This window comes from Sciurus vulgaris, assembly GCF_902686455.1.
Source record: "Sciurus vulgaris genome assembly, chromosome: 3".
Taxonomy (NCBI): domain Eukaryota; kingdom Metazoa; phylum Chordata; class Mammalia; order Rodentia; family Sciuridae; genus Sciurus; species Sciurus vulgaris.
In genome coordinates, this window is record NC_136463.1 from 1,917,729 (window position 1) to 1,934,998 (window position 17,270).

Here is a 17,270-nt window from a genome sequence, read left to right on the forward strand (position 1 = left end):
CAGAGCTGAAATCAATGAAATTGAAACAAAAGAAACTATTCAAAAAATTGACAAAACGAAAAGTTGGTTCTTTGAGAAAGTAAACAAAATAGACAAACCCTTAGCCATACTAACAAAGAGAAGGAGAGAGACAACTCAAATTACCAAAATTCATGATGAAAAAGGAATTATCATGACAGACACCACTGAGATACAGAACATGAGAAGCAACTTTGAAAATCTGTATTTCAACAAAATAGAAAGTACTGAAGACATTGACAAATTTATAGAGACATATGCTCCTCCCAAACTGAACCAGGAGGACATACACAATTTAAACAGATCAATATCAAGCAATGAAATAGAAGAAACCATTAAAAACCTACCATCCAAGAAAAGCCCAGGACCAGACGGATTCTCAGCTGAGTTCTACAAGACCTTCAAAGAAGAACTCATTCCAATACTTCTCAAAGTATTCCAGGAAATAGAAAAGGAGGGTACCCTCCCAAACTCATTCTATGAAGCTAATATCACCCTTATACCCAAACCAGGAAAAGACACATCAAGGAAAGAAAATTTTAGACCAATATCCTTGATGAATATAGATGCAAAGATCCTTAACAAAATATTGGCAAACCATATCCAAAAACATATTAAGAAAGTCGTGCACCATGATCAAGTGGGGTTCATCCTTGGAATGCAAGGATGGTTTAACATTCGTAAATCAATAAACGTAATCCATCATGTCAGTAGACTTAAGGATAAGAATCATATGGTTATTTCAATTGACGCAGAAAAAGCATTTGACAAAATACAACACCCCTTCATGCTTAAAACACTAGAAAAAATAGGTACAGTAGGAACATACCTGAACATCGTAAAGGCTATTTATGCTAAGCCCATGGCCAACTTCATTCTTAATGGAGAAAAACTGAAAGCATTCCCTTTAAAAATGGGAACAAGACAGGGATGTCCTCTTTCACCACTTCTATTCAACATTGTCCTCGAAACTCTAGCCAGAGCAATTAGGCAGACCAAAGAAATTAAAGGGATACGAATAGGAAAAGAGGAACTTAAGCTGTCACTATTTGCTGATGACGTGATTTTATATTTAGAGGATCCAAAAACCTCCTCCAGAAAACTTCTAGACCTCATCAATGAATTCAGCAAAATAGCGGGCTATAAAATCAGCATGCATATATCTAAAGCATTTTTATAGCAAGCAACGAAACAGCTGAAAGGAGGAAAACAACTCCATTTGCAATAGCCTCAAAATAACTAAAATACTTGGGAATCAATCTAACCAAAGAGGTAAAAGATCTCTACAATGAAAACTACAAAACATTGAAGAAAGAAATTGAGGAAGACCTTAGAAGATGGAAAGATCTCCCATGTTCTTGGATAGGCAGAATTAATATTGTCAAAATGGCCATACTACCAAAAGTGCTATACAGATTCAATGCAATTCCAATTAAAATCCCAATGACGTACCTTACAGAAATAGAGCAAGCAATCATGAAATTCATCTGGAAGAATAAGAAACCCAGAATAGCTAAAGCAATCCTTAGCAGGAAGAATGAAACTGGGGGTATCGCAATACCAGAACTTCAACTATACTACGAAGCAATAATAACAAAAACGGCATAGTATTGGTACCAAAATAGGTAGATCAATGGTACAGAATAGAGGACACGGACACAAACCCAAACAAATACAATTTTCTCATACTAGACAAAGGGGCCAAAAATATGCAATGGAGAAAAGATAGCCTCTTCAACAAATGGTGCTGGGAAAACTGGAAATCCATATGCAACAGAATGAAACTAAACCCCTATCTCTCACCCTTCACAAAAATCAACTCACAATGGATCAAGGACCTTGAAATCAGACCAGAGACCCTGCATCTTATAGAAGAAAAAGTAGGTCCAAATCTTCACCTTGTTGGCTTAGGATCAGACTTCCTTAACAGGACTCCCAAAGCACAAGAAATAGAAGCAAGAATCAATAACTGGGATAGATTCAAACTAAATAGCTTTCTCTCAGCAAAGGAAACGATCAGCAATGCGGAGAGAGAGCCTACACAGTGGGAGAATATCTTTGCCAATCATACTTCAGATACAGTACTAATTTCCAGAATATATAAAGAACTCAAGAAACTCTACACCAAGAATACAAATAAGTCAATCAACAAATGGGCTAAGGATATGAACGGACGCTTCACAGAAGATCTACAAGCAATCAACAAACATATGAAAAAATGTTCACCATCTTTAGTACTAAGAGAAATGCAAATCAAAACTACACTAAGATTCCATCTCACCCCAAGTAGAATGGCAATTATCAAGAATACAAGCAACAACAGGTGTTGGAGAGGATGTGGGGAAAAAGGTACACTCATACATTGCTGGTGGGGCTGCAAATTAGTGCAGCCACTATGGAAAGCAGTGTGGAGATTCCTTAGAAAACTTGGAATGGACCTACCATTTGACCCAGCTATCCCACTCCTCGGCCTATACCCAAAGGATTTAAAATCAGCACACTACAGAGATACAGCCATATCAATGTTCATAGCTGCTCAATTCACAATAGCCAGACTGTGGAACCAACCTAGATGTCCTTCAATTGATGAATGGATAAAGAAACTGTGGTATATATATACAATGGAATATTACTCAGCTATAAAGAATAAAATTATGGCATTTGCAGGCAAATGGATGAAATTGGAGAACATCATGCTAAGTGAGATAAGCCAATCTCAAAAATCCAAAGGACGAATGATCTCGCTGATAAGCGGATGATGACACATAAAGGGGGGTGGGAGGGGGGCAAGAATGGAGGAAGGAGAGACTATATAGAGGGAAAAGAGAGGTGGGAGGGGTGGGGGGAAGAAAAAAATAACAGAATGAATCAAACATCATTACCCTATGTAAATGTATGATTATGCAAATGGTATGCTGTTACTCCACGTACAGAAACATGTATCCCATTTGTTTACAATAAAAATAAATTGAAAATAAAAGAAAAAGAGTTGATCTCTTAGAAATGAAGATGAGAATCAAAGAATTAATAACCCATCTGTGAATGCAAAAGGTATGTTCTGCTGTTCTGTTTCCTGTATAATTCAACAGCTTGACTTTTTCCATTAAAAATAAAAAAATTCATTTTGATAAAAAAAATCTAATCTATAGTAGCAAATTAGAAAACACTTAACCAGTCAGGCACCTTGTGTAATTGACTGTAAAGCACAAAATGATACTCTCTGAGGTGATACAAAAGCTCTAAATTTTTTTTAGGTGATTTATGCATCATATACTTGGCAAAATGTATGTATCTGGTGAAAATTACTGCCAAAACTAAAAAAACAAAAGTACTGGACATTTCAGCATTATGCCTTGATTTTTTTAAAAGAAATTATACCTATTAGATTTATTTATATAGTATCTGTACCCAGCAATAATAACACTGTTTAAAAAAAAAATAAAAAAGGTGGCAATGGAGGTGGCCGGGAGCAGCTGCTCTGGCCAGGCTGCTGTTCTCTCCCGGCACGGCCAGGGTCAGCCCCACTTCTGCAGGGCATTCCTCCTGGTGCAAAGTCCTCGGGTGTGACCGAACATGCCCTATGCTGCTGCCCTTCCCCGACTCTAGGGGCTTCCTCCTCTTTTGTGTTCATTTTGTTGATTTCTCTCTCTCTTCCTTCCTGCTTTGTTTATCTATCTTAGGGAGGGGGAAACAAAGGGAAAAGAAGGTTCTCCGAGTTGATCAGGGAGTGTCAGAACCGCGGGACACTCAGCAGCCTGGAGCCCTCTCCAGCACTCGCTCCTTTCAAGGAAGGATGCAGATGATCCCTGCCTCTTCAGCCTTTCCCAGCAGTAAGATGTTCTCGGAATTGAGGTGGGCTGAGGTCATGAGATCTCCAACCAGACCTCACACCACTTTGAGCCAGCTCTGCACAGCACACTGCTTCTTGAGGGATCGTTCACAGCGATTATGTTACCCTCAAAAGAGCTGGGTAAAAAAATACACGGATCCCCCATCTTATAATTAATTTTTGTAGAAACTTACAGGTTTGTACTCAAACATCCGCTGGTCAAGAGTCACAAGCCATGTGTGGAGACAACTGACAGCAGAGAGCCTGCCAGTTCTCTCCCCTGGGCAGCCTGCTCATCTGCTGAGCCCTGGGGCTGTTCTGGTAACACCTGTCAAGCAGTCGCTCCCTAAGCCCTCTCTGCCACCTTCACTGCCAGCTTCTCCAGAAGGTTCTTCAGGTACCCTAAACAGGGCCCTCATCCCTGGGCCCAGAACCCCTGCCATCCATCCAAGCACGCCAGCTCCACCCATGTTGTTTTTTATGGGGCATCTGCTCCCAGCAAAACTGACAGGTGTCAAATGCTTCCAGATTCCACAACTCCCTATCTCCTACAGTCACCACAGAGAGGCAGAGACGACCATGCCAAGAACGCCAGTCACCATGGACAGAGCAGACGACACAGCCATGAAGGTCAGCTGAGCTGAGCCAGTCCTGCTGCAGGGGCTGGGTGAGCTGCCTTGGGGGCTGACGCAAATGATGTGCAATAGAGGCCAGCCACCAGCATGAACATGGTCCTAAGGAACAGGTGGGTGAGGGGCAGATGCCACGCTGGGGAAGACACCGAGCCCTAAGCCTTGATGGGCAAAGCAGCTCACAATGCAGCCTCAGAAAGCGCAAGCTGAGGTACCAGGTGCCCTGGAGACCACAGCCAGCGTGCCGGCAGAAACCCAGAAGAGCGTCCACGGCCTCAGGTCCTCTTCCCTGGCTGCTGGTTCTGGGGGCGTCAGTGGAGCTGGGTGCAGGCGGAGGCACGGGAAAGCTGTGGGTGCCTGCTTGTTCAGAGGCTGCCCTCACGTGCGGGCACCTACTCCACTTCCCCTGGCTCTTGAAGGTGAATGTTAATTTTTCTTTTACATTTCAATCTTCTTTTTGAAACAGTGTTAAATCTGAGCCTGCTCCAGCTGTGTCCCATGGGTAGGAAATGCTTTTGTTGTCATTCAGATTTGAGTATTTTATCATTTTAAAGTTCTTCCTCTTTAATCCAAGGTTTTTAGTTTTCAGGTTTTTTAAAATGCCATCTTTTCATGGTGGAGTTCCAGCTCCACTGGGTGGTCTGAGCAGAAGTCCCACGATGCTGATCTGCCACAATCATTACAGCTTCCTCTGTATTCGGGCACACAGTTTGTGAGTGGCACACACACGCTAACACATGACGCGCATTTTCTCCTTGTTGGATACACAATCCTGTGCAGGTCTATCAGCCCTGGCTGAGTAGCCTGTTTTAACTGCGGGCAGGTGAGGCGTGGCTGGAGGAGGGGATCACTGGGGTGTGCCCTGGAAGGCTGCATCTTTCCCAAGGCCCCTTCCTCCTACTCTGCTTCCTGGCCACCGTGAGCTGAGAGCTTTCCTCCACCTTGCCCTTTCATCATGATGGTCTACTTACCTCGGGTCAGAGGGATGCCGTCTGTTGACCAGGCCTGCTGCCCCTGTGGGAAACTCTACTTCTCTGCTGACCCTCTGGGGGTCTTCTCTGTGGGTCTGGTCACTGGCACCGTGGCTACCTTAGTCACACTTGGGCTCTTCCCTCCTGCTCTCCTCCCACCCAGCCTCCCAGCTCACTCCTCTGTTTTCTGATCATGGCTGCAGGCTGCTTCCCAGCCCAGGTCTCAGTCACCCTTGGCGTCTCCAGCTGCCTTCCCTGCTGACTGCTGTTTCTCCCTCACACCTCCAGTGCTCCCCTTGATCACCGTAAGTATCTCTGCTTCATGGGCCACTTTTTTTTTTTTTTTTTAATTTTTTCTTAGTTGTCAATGGACCTTTGTTTGATTTATTTGTACGCGGTGCTGAGAATGGAACACAGTGCCTCACGCATGCCAGACAATCGCCGTACCACTAAGTCACAACTCCAGTCCAAGAGAGAAGTGGGTGACTCCTTTCCTTCCTTCCTGTACCCACACACAGCAGAGTAAGGAGGAAGAGCCACGTGCCCAACCAGGAGCCCTTGGGCCTGCCCATGTCCGTGCTGCACCAGTGTCTGCCTCGGCCAGCTTCTGGTAAAGGCCCCAGCACCTGAGCCACTGCTGAATGGCTTCATTCTTCCCGCAGTACCCTGAGGCCTGGGCTCAGTGCAGGGAGTCAGTGGTGGCCACACCAGGGGCTTAATCCCCTTCTTACCTGTATGAATCTGATTTTTATGTCAACTTGTTTTAAGTGGAGCTCAGTCACAGTATGTGATGATATATTCATCCTAACAGAATATACAAAATGACCCTAGGGCAGTGACCGTGCCCAGTGTGGGGGATGGTCGTCCCACCCTTGGGGGGGGCACATGACAGTCCCCTAAGCTGGACGACTGGGAGCACAGGGAAGCACGGCAGGGTTTGCAAAGGGCCAGAGGATGGCTGGGCCTCAGTGACGACCTCCCACAATCTAGCCTGTTTTCCCAGTTGGATGCCAGACCAAACCCCCTTGCGACTGAGGTCTGGGAGGCGTAGCTCAACACTCTGGGCAGGAGGGTCATGGGGCTGTGCTCCCAAAAAGCACCGCAGGAAGGCAGTGTCACTGGGCTCGTGTTTCCAAAGGACGCTTGACAAGATCAGTGAACACAAAATCTGTTGTCTAGCAAAGAAGCTGAATTTTAGAAGACTCCTCAGAGAGCAAAGGGCTAACCCTACCACCCCAAACTGTAGAGACTGATGTTTCCAAAAGTGGTTCTTATTGATTCTCAGCTGAGTTATCAAGAAAAGAATAGACAGCAAACACCGCGCGGTGTCTGAAACAGACACGCACCAGGCACAGCAGCCTGGCCAGACAGGTGACCAAGTGCCTTCACCCACCTGGATGTCGGCATGCTGTACTACACCAGCTCTCACGGGGGCCTGTGAAGGCAGGACTTCCCATGTGGACGACTGTGTCAACACCCCACCACTGACACCTGAACTCCTTGCAACTCCTTGACTTCACAGAACCATCCCAAACAGTGTCCACCACCCTCAGTCCTGGGGTGCAGTGGCACCCACCTGGTTCACAGCAAAATCACCAGAGTGGTTGCTGTCAGTCACACACCAATGCGTCCATGACACATGTAAAAGGGCCGCGTGCCCTCAATCAGAGGGACAGGGAACAGCTAAAGAAAAAACACCTTTCGACTCTTAGATGCACTGATACATGCGGAGAGTGAGGTGATGACTTGCACAGGGAGCAATGAAATTGTTCATTCAGAATTACTGAAATCAGTTTCTGAAAATAAGAAAGACAGAGGCAAAAATGGGGGAAAAAAAAGCAATGACTTCCAAGAATGATTTCATCATCAAATAAGAGCCATAAGTACACTTGCCCCAAATTCACATAAACATGTTTTGCACCTCTGAAGCAAGGCTGTGATGTTTTCACAGAGCACAGAGATGGAGCCAGGGAGAGACCTTGCTGAGCTTCAGTGACCAAGACACCTGAGGTGTCTTTCCTTCTTTCTTGGCATGTGGTTTCAGAGATGCCAGTCCACAGCTGGCCAGCTCCCCGGCCCTGGGCCTGAGGTAAGGCATGACATGGTGGTGGAAGGGCATGGTGGAGGAAAGCTGCTCAGCCACAGCAGCCAGGTATGAGGGGGAGGAAGGGAGGAGGGGAAGGGGCTGCAGACACGAGACAGCCTTCCAAGGCGCATCCCAGTGACGACTTCTTCCACCTCGACCCTACCCCCCACAGCCTCCATCACCCTCCAGCAGTCCACTCAGATAATGGAGCCATCAATGGAGTGACCCACTGGAGGGCAGGGCCCTCAGCCTTCCTTTCAATCCAGTTGCCTCCAAAGGTCCCCCTCTGAGCCCTGCTGCACTGGGGACCAAGCCTGTAGCACACAAGCCTCTGAGGACACTTCACATCCACCACAGCATGAGCACTGTCTTCTTCTAGGTCATCTTCTGTCCAGTAGATAAGCATGACAGTCCTTTGCAGCTAGAGCCTGGCTCCACTTTCTGGAGCAGGAACTGGCGAACTACTGCCCTGGGGCCAAGTCTGGACCCTGACATGTGGAGAGCCGACTGCATGCTGCTCGGAGCCCCACCCTTCTGAGGAGCTCAAAAAAGTGCTAAGGCAGAATGGCTTGATAACTTGTCTGGGCAAACAGACAACCACTCAAAAGCATAACCCAAAGGTAAATAGCATAATCAAAAACATAAATTAATAAACTGTGCTAACAAACAAGGGCCACCTGCGACCTTCCTAACTCAAGCCAGAAGAGTACGGATACATGGGCATTATCCAACACATATCAGAAGACCCAGCCATGAGCTCCTCAGTCTCCAGGTGTGACCTCTCACCTGAAACCCAGAGGAGACCCCCATGACTGGGCATAGCACACACACACAGCTACATCAGACCACACAATGCACCTGTCAGAACGACTGTGACAGACCTGGAGCTTTCTATCCCCAGGCTTCAACCCAGCTTCAGCTCCCTGCTTGACATGGCCTACTTCTGAACTGCCTGTCATCTGGACCCTAGCCTAGAGTAAGTTCTGACCTCTGAGCAGGTTTCTGGGCTGATTCATAATCTTATTAGACCATCTGCAATGACTTGAGTTTGTATCTATTCTCTGCCTTTGCTCTCAAAGCAGCCCCCTAAGGCCCTGTGACTACCTTTTGGTAACCCATATAATCTCACTGTATAAAGTATGATGTGTGACTTGAGTGTTAAAGATACTAGAAATTAAGATTGAAACCAAAGAAACTGTGGTGGTCCCACTTATAACTGCCAAGTGACCCATGGGTACTCCGTGAACCACAAGTGCTGAAAGTGACATAGCCTGTGAACTTATTGTTGCTCAGAAGTGCTGCTGCTATAAAAAGACACAGCAGGTCTTGTCTGTGTTAATGGCCCAGGTCACTCACAGCAGCCTGTTCTTATAAATAAAGTTTTATTGAAACACTGCTGTGCTTCCCTGCTAACACTATGTCCTCAGCTTTCTTGCCACAACAACAGGATTGGGCTTCTGACTCGAAAAGCCTAAACCACTGACGATTTGAAGCTCCACAGAGAAAACCTGCTGACCCTGTCTAAGAGGTACCCCGAGCTCTCCAGCCGTTCTGTCATGGGACCCTAAATACGAAAGCCCGAATGTTGGTTAAACAAGCAGGGCACATCGACACGGCTGAGTGGGAGTGACACTCACCAAGAGTTCCCAGTGGTCTAGGATGGCCCTCTGCATGGTGATGCTAAGGCTCCTGTCTGAGAGGAGGCGACAGCCTCGGCACACCAGCACCCAGAAGCACACGCAGAGAGGAGCCTGGAGGCCACCACTGGAAGCTAGCCCTGCTGAGCTGGGAGGGCAAAACCTGGCTCATGAACCCATTCAGCATTGGCAGCACACCGCCATGAAGAGCTCGGGCTTTCTCTGCCTCCCAGGCGAGGTGAGGCGAGGCATTCCTGCAATCCCAGCCACTCCGGAGGGTGAAGGAAGGAGGACTCCAAGCCTGAGGCCAGGCTGGGCAACTTAGACCCTTTCTCAAAAATCAAAAATAGAAGAATGTCGCTCAGTGATAAAGTGCCCAGGGATTCAATCCCCAGTGTTGAAAAAAAAGAAAAAGAGACAAAAAATATCCATTTAAAAAGTGCATTTTTGCTTTTGGGCCATATCTTATCTTCAGGCGGAAGATGAGTGCTGAGGCAAGTCTCTCCGTGTGCCCTGTGATGCTCACCGTGAGCACTCAGTGCCCAGCCAGAACTGAGCAGTGACCGCTGCATGAGCTCCCGGACCACGGTGACCGCAGCCCTTCCCTGGGGCATGGCTCATGGTCCAGGGCTGGTAACTCTTCCAGACGGTGACCAGGCGTGGGCAGGGAACGAACACTGTCCTGACAGCCTGACGAACGCAGGTATCCTCGGGAGGAACGGGGCAGGGAGCAGAAGTGTGGCTCCTGGGTGCCCCTGCCCACGGGGCCCCTTCGCACAGCGCCTTCTGCCTCACCTTGGCTGGCTGGGCCCTACCTCTCCCGGTGAGGCAACTCTGTGCCCTGGCACCTTCACCTCTGCCACGTTCTGCTCTCAACATGGATGCTCTTCTGCGTGTTGGTGCCAACCTCCCTCCCATGTCCTGACCTCTGTCCTCGTGCTCCCTGGTGAGGGCCTCTGCAGAGGCGCCTGCCGTGCTCTTCATTTCAAAGGTTGCAGAACGTGTTTCCACGAGGCCTCTTACTCTCACTGCTTGTTACTAGTAACCTCCCTGTCTCCTCTGCTCCGCATGCCCATTTGACCATGGTTCTGCCTCACACAACGCTCTGTTCCATTTCTCTCTGAATGGTGGTTGTGCTCCTTGAGTGTCTGGTTTGGTCACGTGAGGCTGCGTGTCAGGTGCAGAGGAAAGCAGCCCTGGCCGGGCGCAGTTTGCTGGCAGTGGAGGGGGAGCACCGGTGGCAGAGACACCGGAGCCCGGCTGCAGCCCCACCCAGGCAGCCCCTCCCCTTCCTCAGAGAGAAGGAGCCCTAGAAGGAGGACCTTCCCTGGTGTAATCCCAAAACTGAGAGTTGCTAGGAAGGGAGGGGGAAACTGAATGGCTGGGGGCTGCTGTCCCCAGCTAGCTCCACTCTCTCAACCCCTCACCCAGGGTCGGGGTTGACTTGGACTGTGCTGCAGAGGTCAAGCAGGAGGCTGTTCTCTTCCAGCACAGCTGCTTGGGAAGCTCACGTGGCCCCGCCTCGGGCTGTAGCATCAGGGTCTGGAGGGCTGGTCCCTGATTGTTACCATCAGTCCCCAAGAGCCACACTTCTGGGTAGCTTCTCTAGAGTCTGGGGAAGGGACCAGAAAACTGAGTTTGGCTCAATAGGCAGAAACCCAAGAAGGCACGCCAAGCACACTGCAGCGTACGCCAGGCCGCATAGCTCTCGCACAACACTGCGGAAAGTTTCCCTGCTGCCTGGGGGACGGGGCCACATGTGCTCTTTGCACCAAAATGGAAATCAGGTGTTACAGGGTGGCATGAGGACCACAAGTCTGAAGCCAGCCTGGGCAAGACCTTGTCTCAAAGCTAAGAGGAAAAAAAAGGGCTGGGGAGCGGCTCAGTGGTCAGGCCCTCACCCAGCATGTTCGAGGCCCTGGGTTCCACCCCACACCACCCCACCACAGAAGATGGCAGGACAGTCTGGGGAGGAAGCTGAGCTGTCAGCAGGACACACGGCCCTCTGCAAGTACTGCCAGGAACATGGGTCTCAAGGGCAAGCTCGCCCGGCTGGGTAATTTCCAGAACATACCCCAGTGCTCTGGACTCCCAAGAGTTGTGGGGAACAGGTTGAGCCTTCTTTACCGGTGAGAATACTGGAGGATTATACTTTGACAAGGAATGAAATGAATTCATTTTTCCCCCAAAATGCAAGCTGGCTACCAGTACTACCAATCTGGCAGCAATGACACGTCCACGCTTAAGAAGATGCGCACAAGGTGTTCTGGGAAATTGCAAAGCAGCCAGCTGCCCGTGACCTGACCCAGAGGAAGAAGCACCAAGCGCTGCCTGGAGTCCTGGGAGCAAGGGAGACTGGCGTGCTCCTGCTCACTGCCCCGAAGACCTGGGCTGAGGCCGCAGACCCCTAAGACTTGGGACCCAGCCCCAGCAGGCTCTTACCAGCGCAGGGCGATCTTGATCGGGGTGGTGAGGCAGGATGTGAACAGGTCGGCCGGAAGGTCGGGGATCATGGGCAGGAGCTCGTTGGCCTCGCAGGCTGCCAGCTGAATGCAGTTTTTCATCGATGGGGGCAAAGGCATCTGGGCAAGTGGGTGGTTTGGGTTAATTGCAGCTACCTACGGGGAACACAAGGAAAAGAGAGCTGCTTAGCTGACACATCTTGGGAAGCTAGGATGAGGAGGAATGAAACACGAAGGCCTCAGGTTTTGGGTTTCACTTCAAGTCCATCTGAGGAGGCATTAAGATTGAGTTTTCTCCTGGGGAGTGACCACAGGGCCAGGAAACGTCCCCATCATTCCCCAGGTCCTTCTGGTGGCAGATCATTGCTCTGCCCTGCTAGGTCCTTTCTCCTTTATGGTTGTGCTTCTCCTTTTTTCATTCTTTCCTTCCCCACTCTGGTACTGGGTGTGGAGGAAACCTAGGGCTGTGTGCAGCCCAGGCAAGCACTCTCTGCCCCAGGCCTGGTCTTCCTTTTCTAAGACCCCTTTGTACCCTGCTTTGTGCCCCATTATTATATCAGTGTCCACAAGTATTCTGCCAGCTCTGTCCTGGTGGCCTGTTTATTTTAAACATTCCACCATTAATCCGCTGCAACCTTATTTTGGTGTAGTGAATGACGCAGGAAGTTGTTTAGAGTATATGATGTCAACACCAACAGCAGAAGACAAGCCATGCCTGGGGCCCAACCTGCCAAGCCAGACTGAGTGACAGATGCAGGTGCACTCCACGCATGGTAGAGGGGTGCGTCACCTGATTTCTTAAATGCTCTACAGTGGACATGATTTTGTAGCCAGGGAGAAAGGTATTTGGCTTTCTAAAATTCAAAACATAGTGTCCCTTCAAAGCAAGGATAATAGCACCTGCTTGATATTTACCTGGATAGGATTTGGAGCAGCAAAGGCCCAGGAGAGGCTGGCACCACACTCTGGCTCCAGCAGAAAGGGTCCAGGCTAATTGCTGTACAGTACAGAATGCCACAAAATCTCACTGTTGCCTTAATATCTAACTAGGCATGTACATCTTTAAAGTAATGCAGTACATTCAAATGTTTTTTAAAAATGACAGGACTGACAGGTGTCTCACTGAGGACCAGCGAGAACACTCCGCCGCACCAGCAAAGCAGCAGCCTTCACGTGAGCACGGGCACCACACACCAACATAACCATGCACATTCCCCTTCCTTGGCCTCATACGGGGCATGCACATGACCACATCTGAGTTCACCACAGTTCTCAAGATCATTTCAGAAATGATGGGGTTCACAAGAATTCATGGCATTTTGGCCAGTAAAACTGAATAAGCAAGATGCATGAGGGATCAGGCAAACGTTACTCTGTTGCTCCTGAGAATAAGCATGAAGAGCACAATGTCAGAGCTGCTTCCCCAAGGAAGCCCTCCAGCTCGGGAGGCAGGGCAGCGAGTTGCAGAGAGTCTGCGGACCCAGGCTGCATGATGGGTGCACCAAGGCGGGGGCCCCCAGCACTGCCGAGGCGTTGAGCTGGGGTCAGACCACAGGGTAGAAGCAAACAGAGAAGAAACATGAAGAATGCACTGGCTCCTGGAGAGAGTGCTGCACTGTCTGTAGTTGGCCTGAAATACGGCATCTAAACATAACAAGCAGGTAACTAAAAGGATGGAACACAAACCCTGAAGGTGCTCGACAGCCGAGCGATGCCATTGAGTGCCTGTCACACACTCGTCGCTTAGCACCTCTGCTGGGCCACGCTGAGATGTCTGCCGTGGCCCCTGGGGAACCCAGCCCCATCTCAGACCCAGGAGATGAAGTTTAGTGCAGGAAAGAACTCCTAATGCAGTTTTACTTATTTATCACACCGCTCGGCAACAGGATCTGGGGAATCGTGTTACAGAATGCTGCTCATTCAGCCTCCAGAGCCTTACGGTGCTTGTTATTTAAGTGAGTCCTTGGGCTCACTGCACACACACCACCATTTCTTTTTCCTGGGACGGCAGCAAACCTCCGAGAACAGGAGCAGAAGCGCCCACAAGGATGGTGAACACTAGGGAGGGTGCCATGGGTGGGGGAGGCAGGATTTTTGATCATGATGGCCACATGACTTGTAAAGAACACTTATGCTCCTTAACAAATTATTAATGACTTATAAGCCCCTCTTGTTCTGCAGTTCCTAAAATTCTCAAATGTCTTTCACAGAGACTATCTCGTTTGCTTTTCCCAACATCCTCATAGGTTATCTTCCTTCAAAAGATCGTCAGCAGTGAGGAAATGGAGGCCTGAAGAAATGATATGACAGTCCAGTGGCTCGGTCAGCACCGGGGCCAAAGTGCCACTGTGCTACTGCTGGCTTTAGGGCCCTTCCATGCTACGCTCCCATCTGGACCCTCTGGAGCCCATGCAGGCACTGTGACTCCAAGGCTCCCAAGAGTGCACCCTGCACGTTCAGTTACACATGCAAAGCTGCAGCGGCTCCCAGGCATCCAGCTAGCAGGAGGGTGCACATGTGCCCCACTTCACTGCCAGTCATCCTCACCTGTGACTATGCAGAGCTCTCAGATGGAAGGAACTACAGGCTGGAAGTGCACCAGTGACCCTGCTGCTGCCGGAACAGGAACTCAAAGTACAAATCAAATACAAGCGTGTGCAGCAGCAGCACAGCATAAACCTTCCGAGAAAAACACTTTCTGGAGGAACAGGAGTCTTTATCGTGCTAAATTACATGTGATGTAAAATTTGCCATGTTAACTATTTAATTTTTTTTTCCCCAGTGCTGAGATGCAGCCTAGGGCCTGGTACTTGCTGGGCAAGCGCTCCAGCACTGAGCTGCACCCCCAACCCATGTCAACTACTTTAAATGCAGTTTTGTTGCAGGAAATAGATTGCTCCAGAAGTAGCCAGCAGAATTTGGAGAGGAGGAGAACTCAAACTTTATTATACATCAGCGGCCCCAGAGGAAGACTAAACTCCAAATCCCGAGCCCTGGTCACGCTTTCCCAGCATTTACAGGTCATCTGATATCATCTTAGACCCATCCTATCACTGGGGCTTTTCCTCTTTTTAAAAAAATTCCTAGTCTACATGGCTGAGGCCTGTGCAGTGTCCCTAACATAGAGATGCTTACAGAAACAGGTAAGAAGAAACAGCTCTTTTCACAGCCATCTGTGACATTCCAGGAGGGAGTGGTCAGACTCCTAGGGCAGTTATTGACAACCCAAAGGGAGGGACCCATGGTTAAGGAGGCTTCCTGGAGGAAAGCACTGCTTTCTTACGGTAGCGTTTCTTATAATCTCACTTCACAATCAGGTCTGGTTTTGCGATCACAATTTAAAGTTCAGTGGCACCAAATCCATTCACATAATTCTGCAACCGCTGCTAGGCAGTGGGTATTTTTAAAGTAGGGAGATGAGGAAAGGTACAACCATGTCTGGAAGCATTTGCTGGGCTCTGCTGCAGAAGCTGGTGTGGGTCAGCAAAGTAGCTAGTCCTGTTCAGGAAGCTCATCAGTCCTGAGTCACACAGGGGCCAGGCAGGGCTGGCGGGTGTGGAGGCATCAGGGCCTGGCACACTTCTGGGCCTGGTGGCAAGGAACCTGTCCAGTGTGGGCTCCTGAAAGGCTGGGCAGCAGGACACAGGACCTGGAGTGAGGGACAGTCCTGGGGCGTCTTTCTGGAACTGCTGGCAACAGGGTGTTGTTCTACTAAGGACACTAACCGCCACTTAGCGTGGGACATGCAGGGATGGCTGGCCAACAATCAGAAAGGAAAATGACGTGAAGTGGGAAGGAGAGGCCACTTGTCTAGACACCAGGTTCAAGATTCTTGTGTTCCTTTCTGGGAGGATGAGAATTTTCGCAGCAGAAGCCATGTGCTTTCCTGGCTTTGGCTTTCCTTCTTATGCTCTGACCCCATGTGCTTTCTGAACGGGGCTGGGAATGGACACCAGGTCCTCCTGCTGCAACCTCCAGACACCGAGCCGCCTCCACCAAGGCTGTCCGTCTGCTCCATGGCCTAAGGTCTTGTCCTCTCAGGAGAGAGGCAGCCCCTTCTCCCCAGCCAGCGCAGACCTCTGTGGTGTGAAGGGAAAGAGGGCGTCCTCAGTGCTGAGACACCCATGTGCCCCGTGGCCAAGAGGTGACGCTCCCGTGTCCAGAGGCGAGGTCAGGTGTGTCCACCTCAGTGTGCAGCTTGAGGTCCACTGGTATTTCGCCCAATGCCTAGAGAAGTACCCAGGACACTAGGGGCACTCTATGGACACTGAATGAGGATATGAGACCATTAGACACAGAAACATCTCCCTCCCAAATGTGTTGACGGAAAACAGTTTCCCAGTTCAAAGTGGTCATTGATGGAAAGCCCAACACTTAGAAGGTCCTCACAAAGGGCAGGGGTGTGAGGCAGGGGGGGCGGACCTTGTGATGCAAGGGACCCCTGCACAGCAACGCAGGGACAGGAATCAGACTCCGCCCTGCTCGGTGGGTCACTCACACCCTGGCACACCCCAGGCTGTGAGGAGCACACGAGAGCTCTGCCTCAGGGCAGTCGGAGTCAATGACACCTTTCAGAGAACATCCTGGCATTCACAGCAAAGCACTCCATCAAGAACCGCACTTCTCGGGCTTGCCACCCCAGAGGTACAGAGGAGTCCCATTTCCACAACCGGGTCACTTTCTCTACTGTTTTGGTTTTGTATTTCTGTAAGACACTGACCCTTTAATTGACACTATTCCTTGGAGACAGGCCTGTGCGCCAGGCTCACTACCTGTAAAGGCATCCAGCATGGAAGTAGATGCTCCACCACTCCAGAGCCTCTGGGCCCCACCAAGCAGCACGTGTGCCACGTGGCTTCTCCAGGAAATTAAGAGCCAAGAACAACAATAATCTCATCCTCCCGAGCCCAGAGCCTTCTGAAGCACTTGGGAAGGGTCCAGAACAACACTCTGATGGATTCACAGCACTAGGCCCAAGGAAGTCTGCTGCATTACCCACACACAGGGGCAAGTGGCAGAGCTGATTAGGGTCACAAGATGTGGCTGCAGGTCCCAGGCTGCCACAGAGTCTGCATGTCCCCTGTCCAAATCAGGCTCTGACACCGAGTTGCTCCTGTCCCCTCTCCAACAGATGATATGGACATCTTCAGGAGGTGATGAAGGCAGAAATGACCACAGAAGACTGAAAGTGTATTTCTGAGACCAGCATTTTGGCAATACTTTCAGTTCTTCCTGAAAACGATTTTTGTTCTTAATTCAACAATAGCCAGTTACACAGGGTGTTTCTGCAAAGTTCAAAGAGATGCGCTCAGGACACCCCTACCGTGGCCCAGTGTGTGGCAGGTGCTACGCCAAAAATGTGGGTGTCCAGCTACAGTGGTCTTCTAATATGTAGCACATGCCACTGTGCAGATGGAGCTTTGAACAGCAGCTTAGAAGCCAAGTGGCACCTACTGCTGGGGACTGTGAGAGGCTGCCAGGAGAGCAGAGGGTGGCTTCTGGTAGATGATGACTCCATGCTGCCCTTCAAAGGCCAGTTAGAGACTGCTGGCAAGTGTCACCATCAGGCCGAGTTCACTCCAGTGAACTGTCCACTACTGTACGGCCATTCAGCTGCTGGCAACGTAATGGCTGC

The 17,270-nt window shown here is 49.6% G+C and overlaps 1 protein-coding gene across 2 annotated transcripts in view; it reads right to left on the reverse strand.

Annotated features, from left to right (window-relative positions):
• RPTOR (regulatory associated protein of MTOR complex 1) overlaps window positions 1-17,270 on the reverse strand; it is a 346,921-nt gene that overhangs the window by 161,639 nt on the left and 168,012 nt on the right. For both annotated transcript variants that reach the window (XM_079133423.1, XM_079133424.1), the window contains one exon: window positions 11,616-11,791. In XM_079133423.1, coding sequence (XP_078989549.1) covers window positions 11,616-11,791 — 176 coding nt within the window. The remainder of the gene's footprint in view (window positions 1-11,615; window positions 11,792-17,270) is intronic.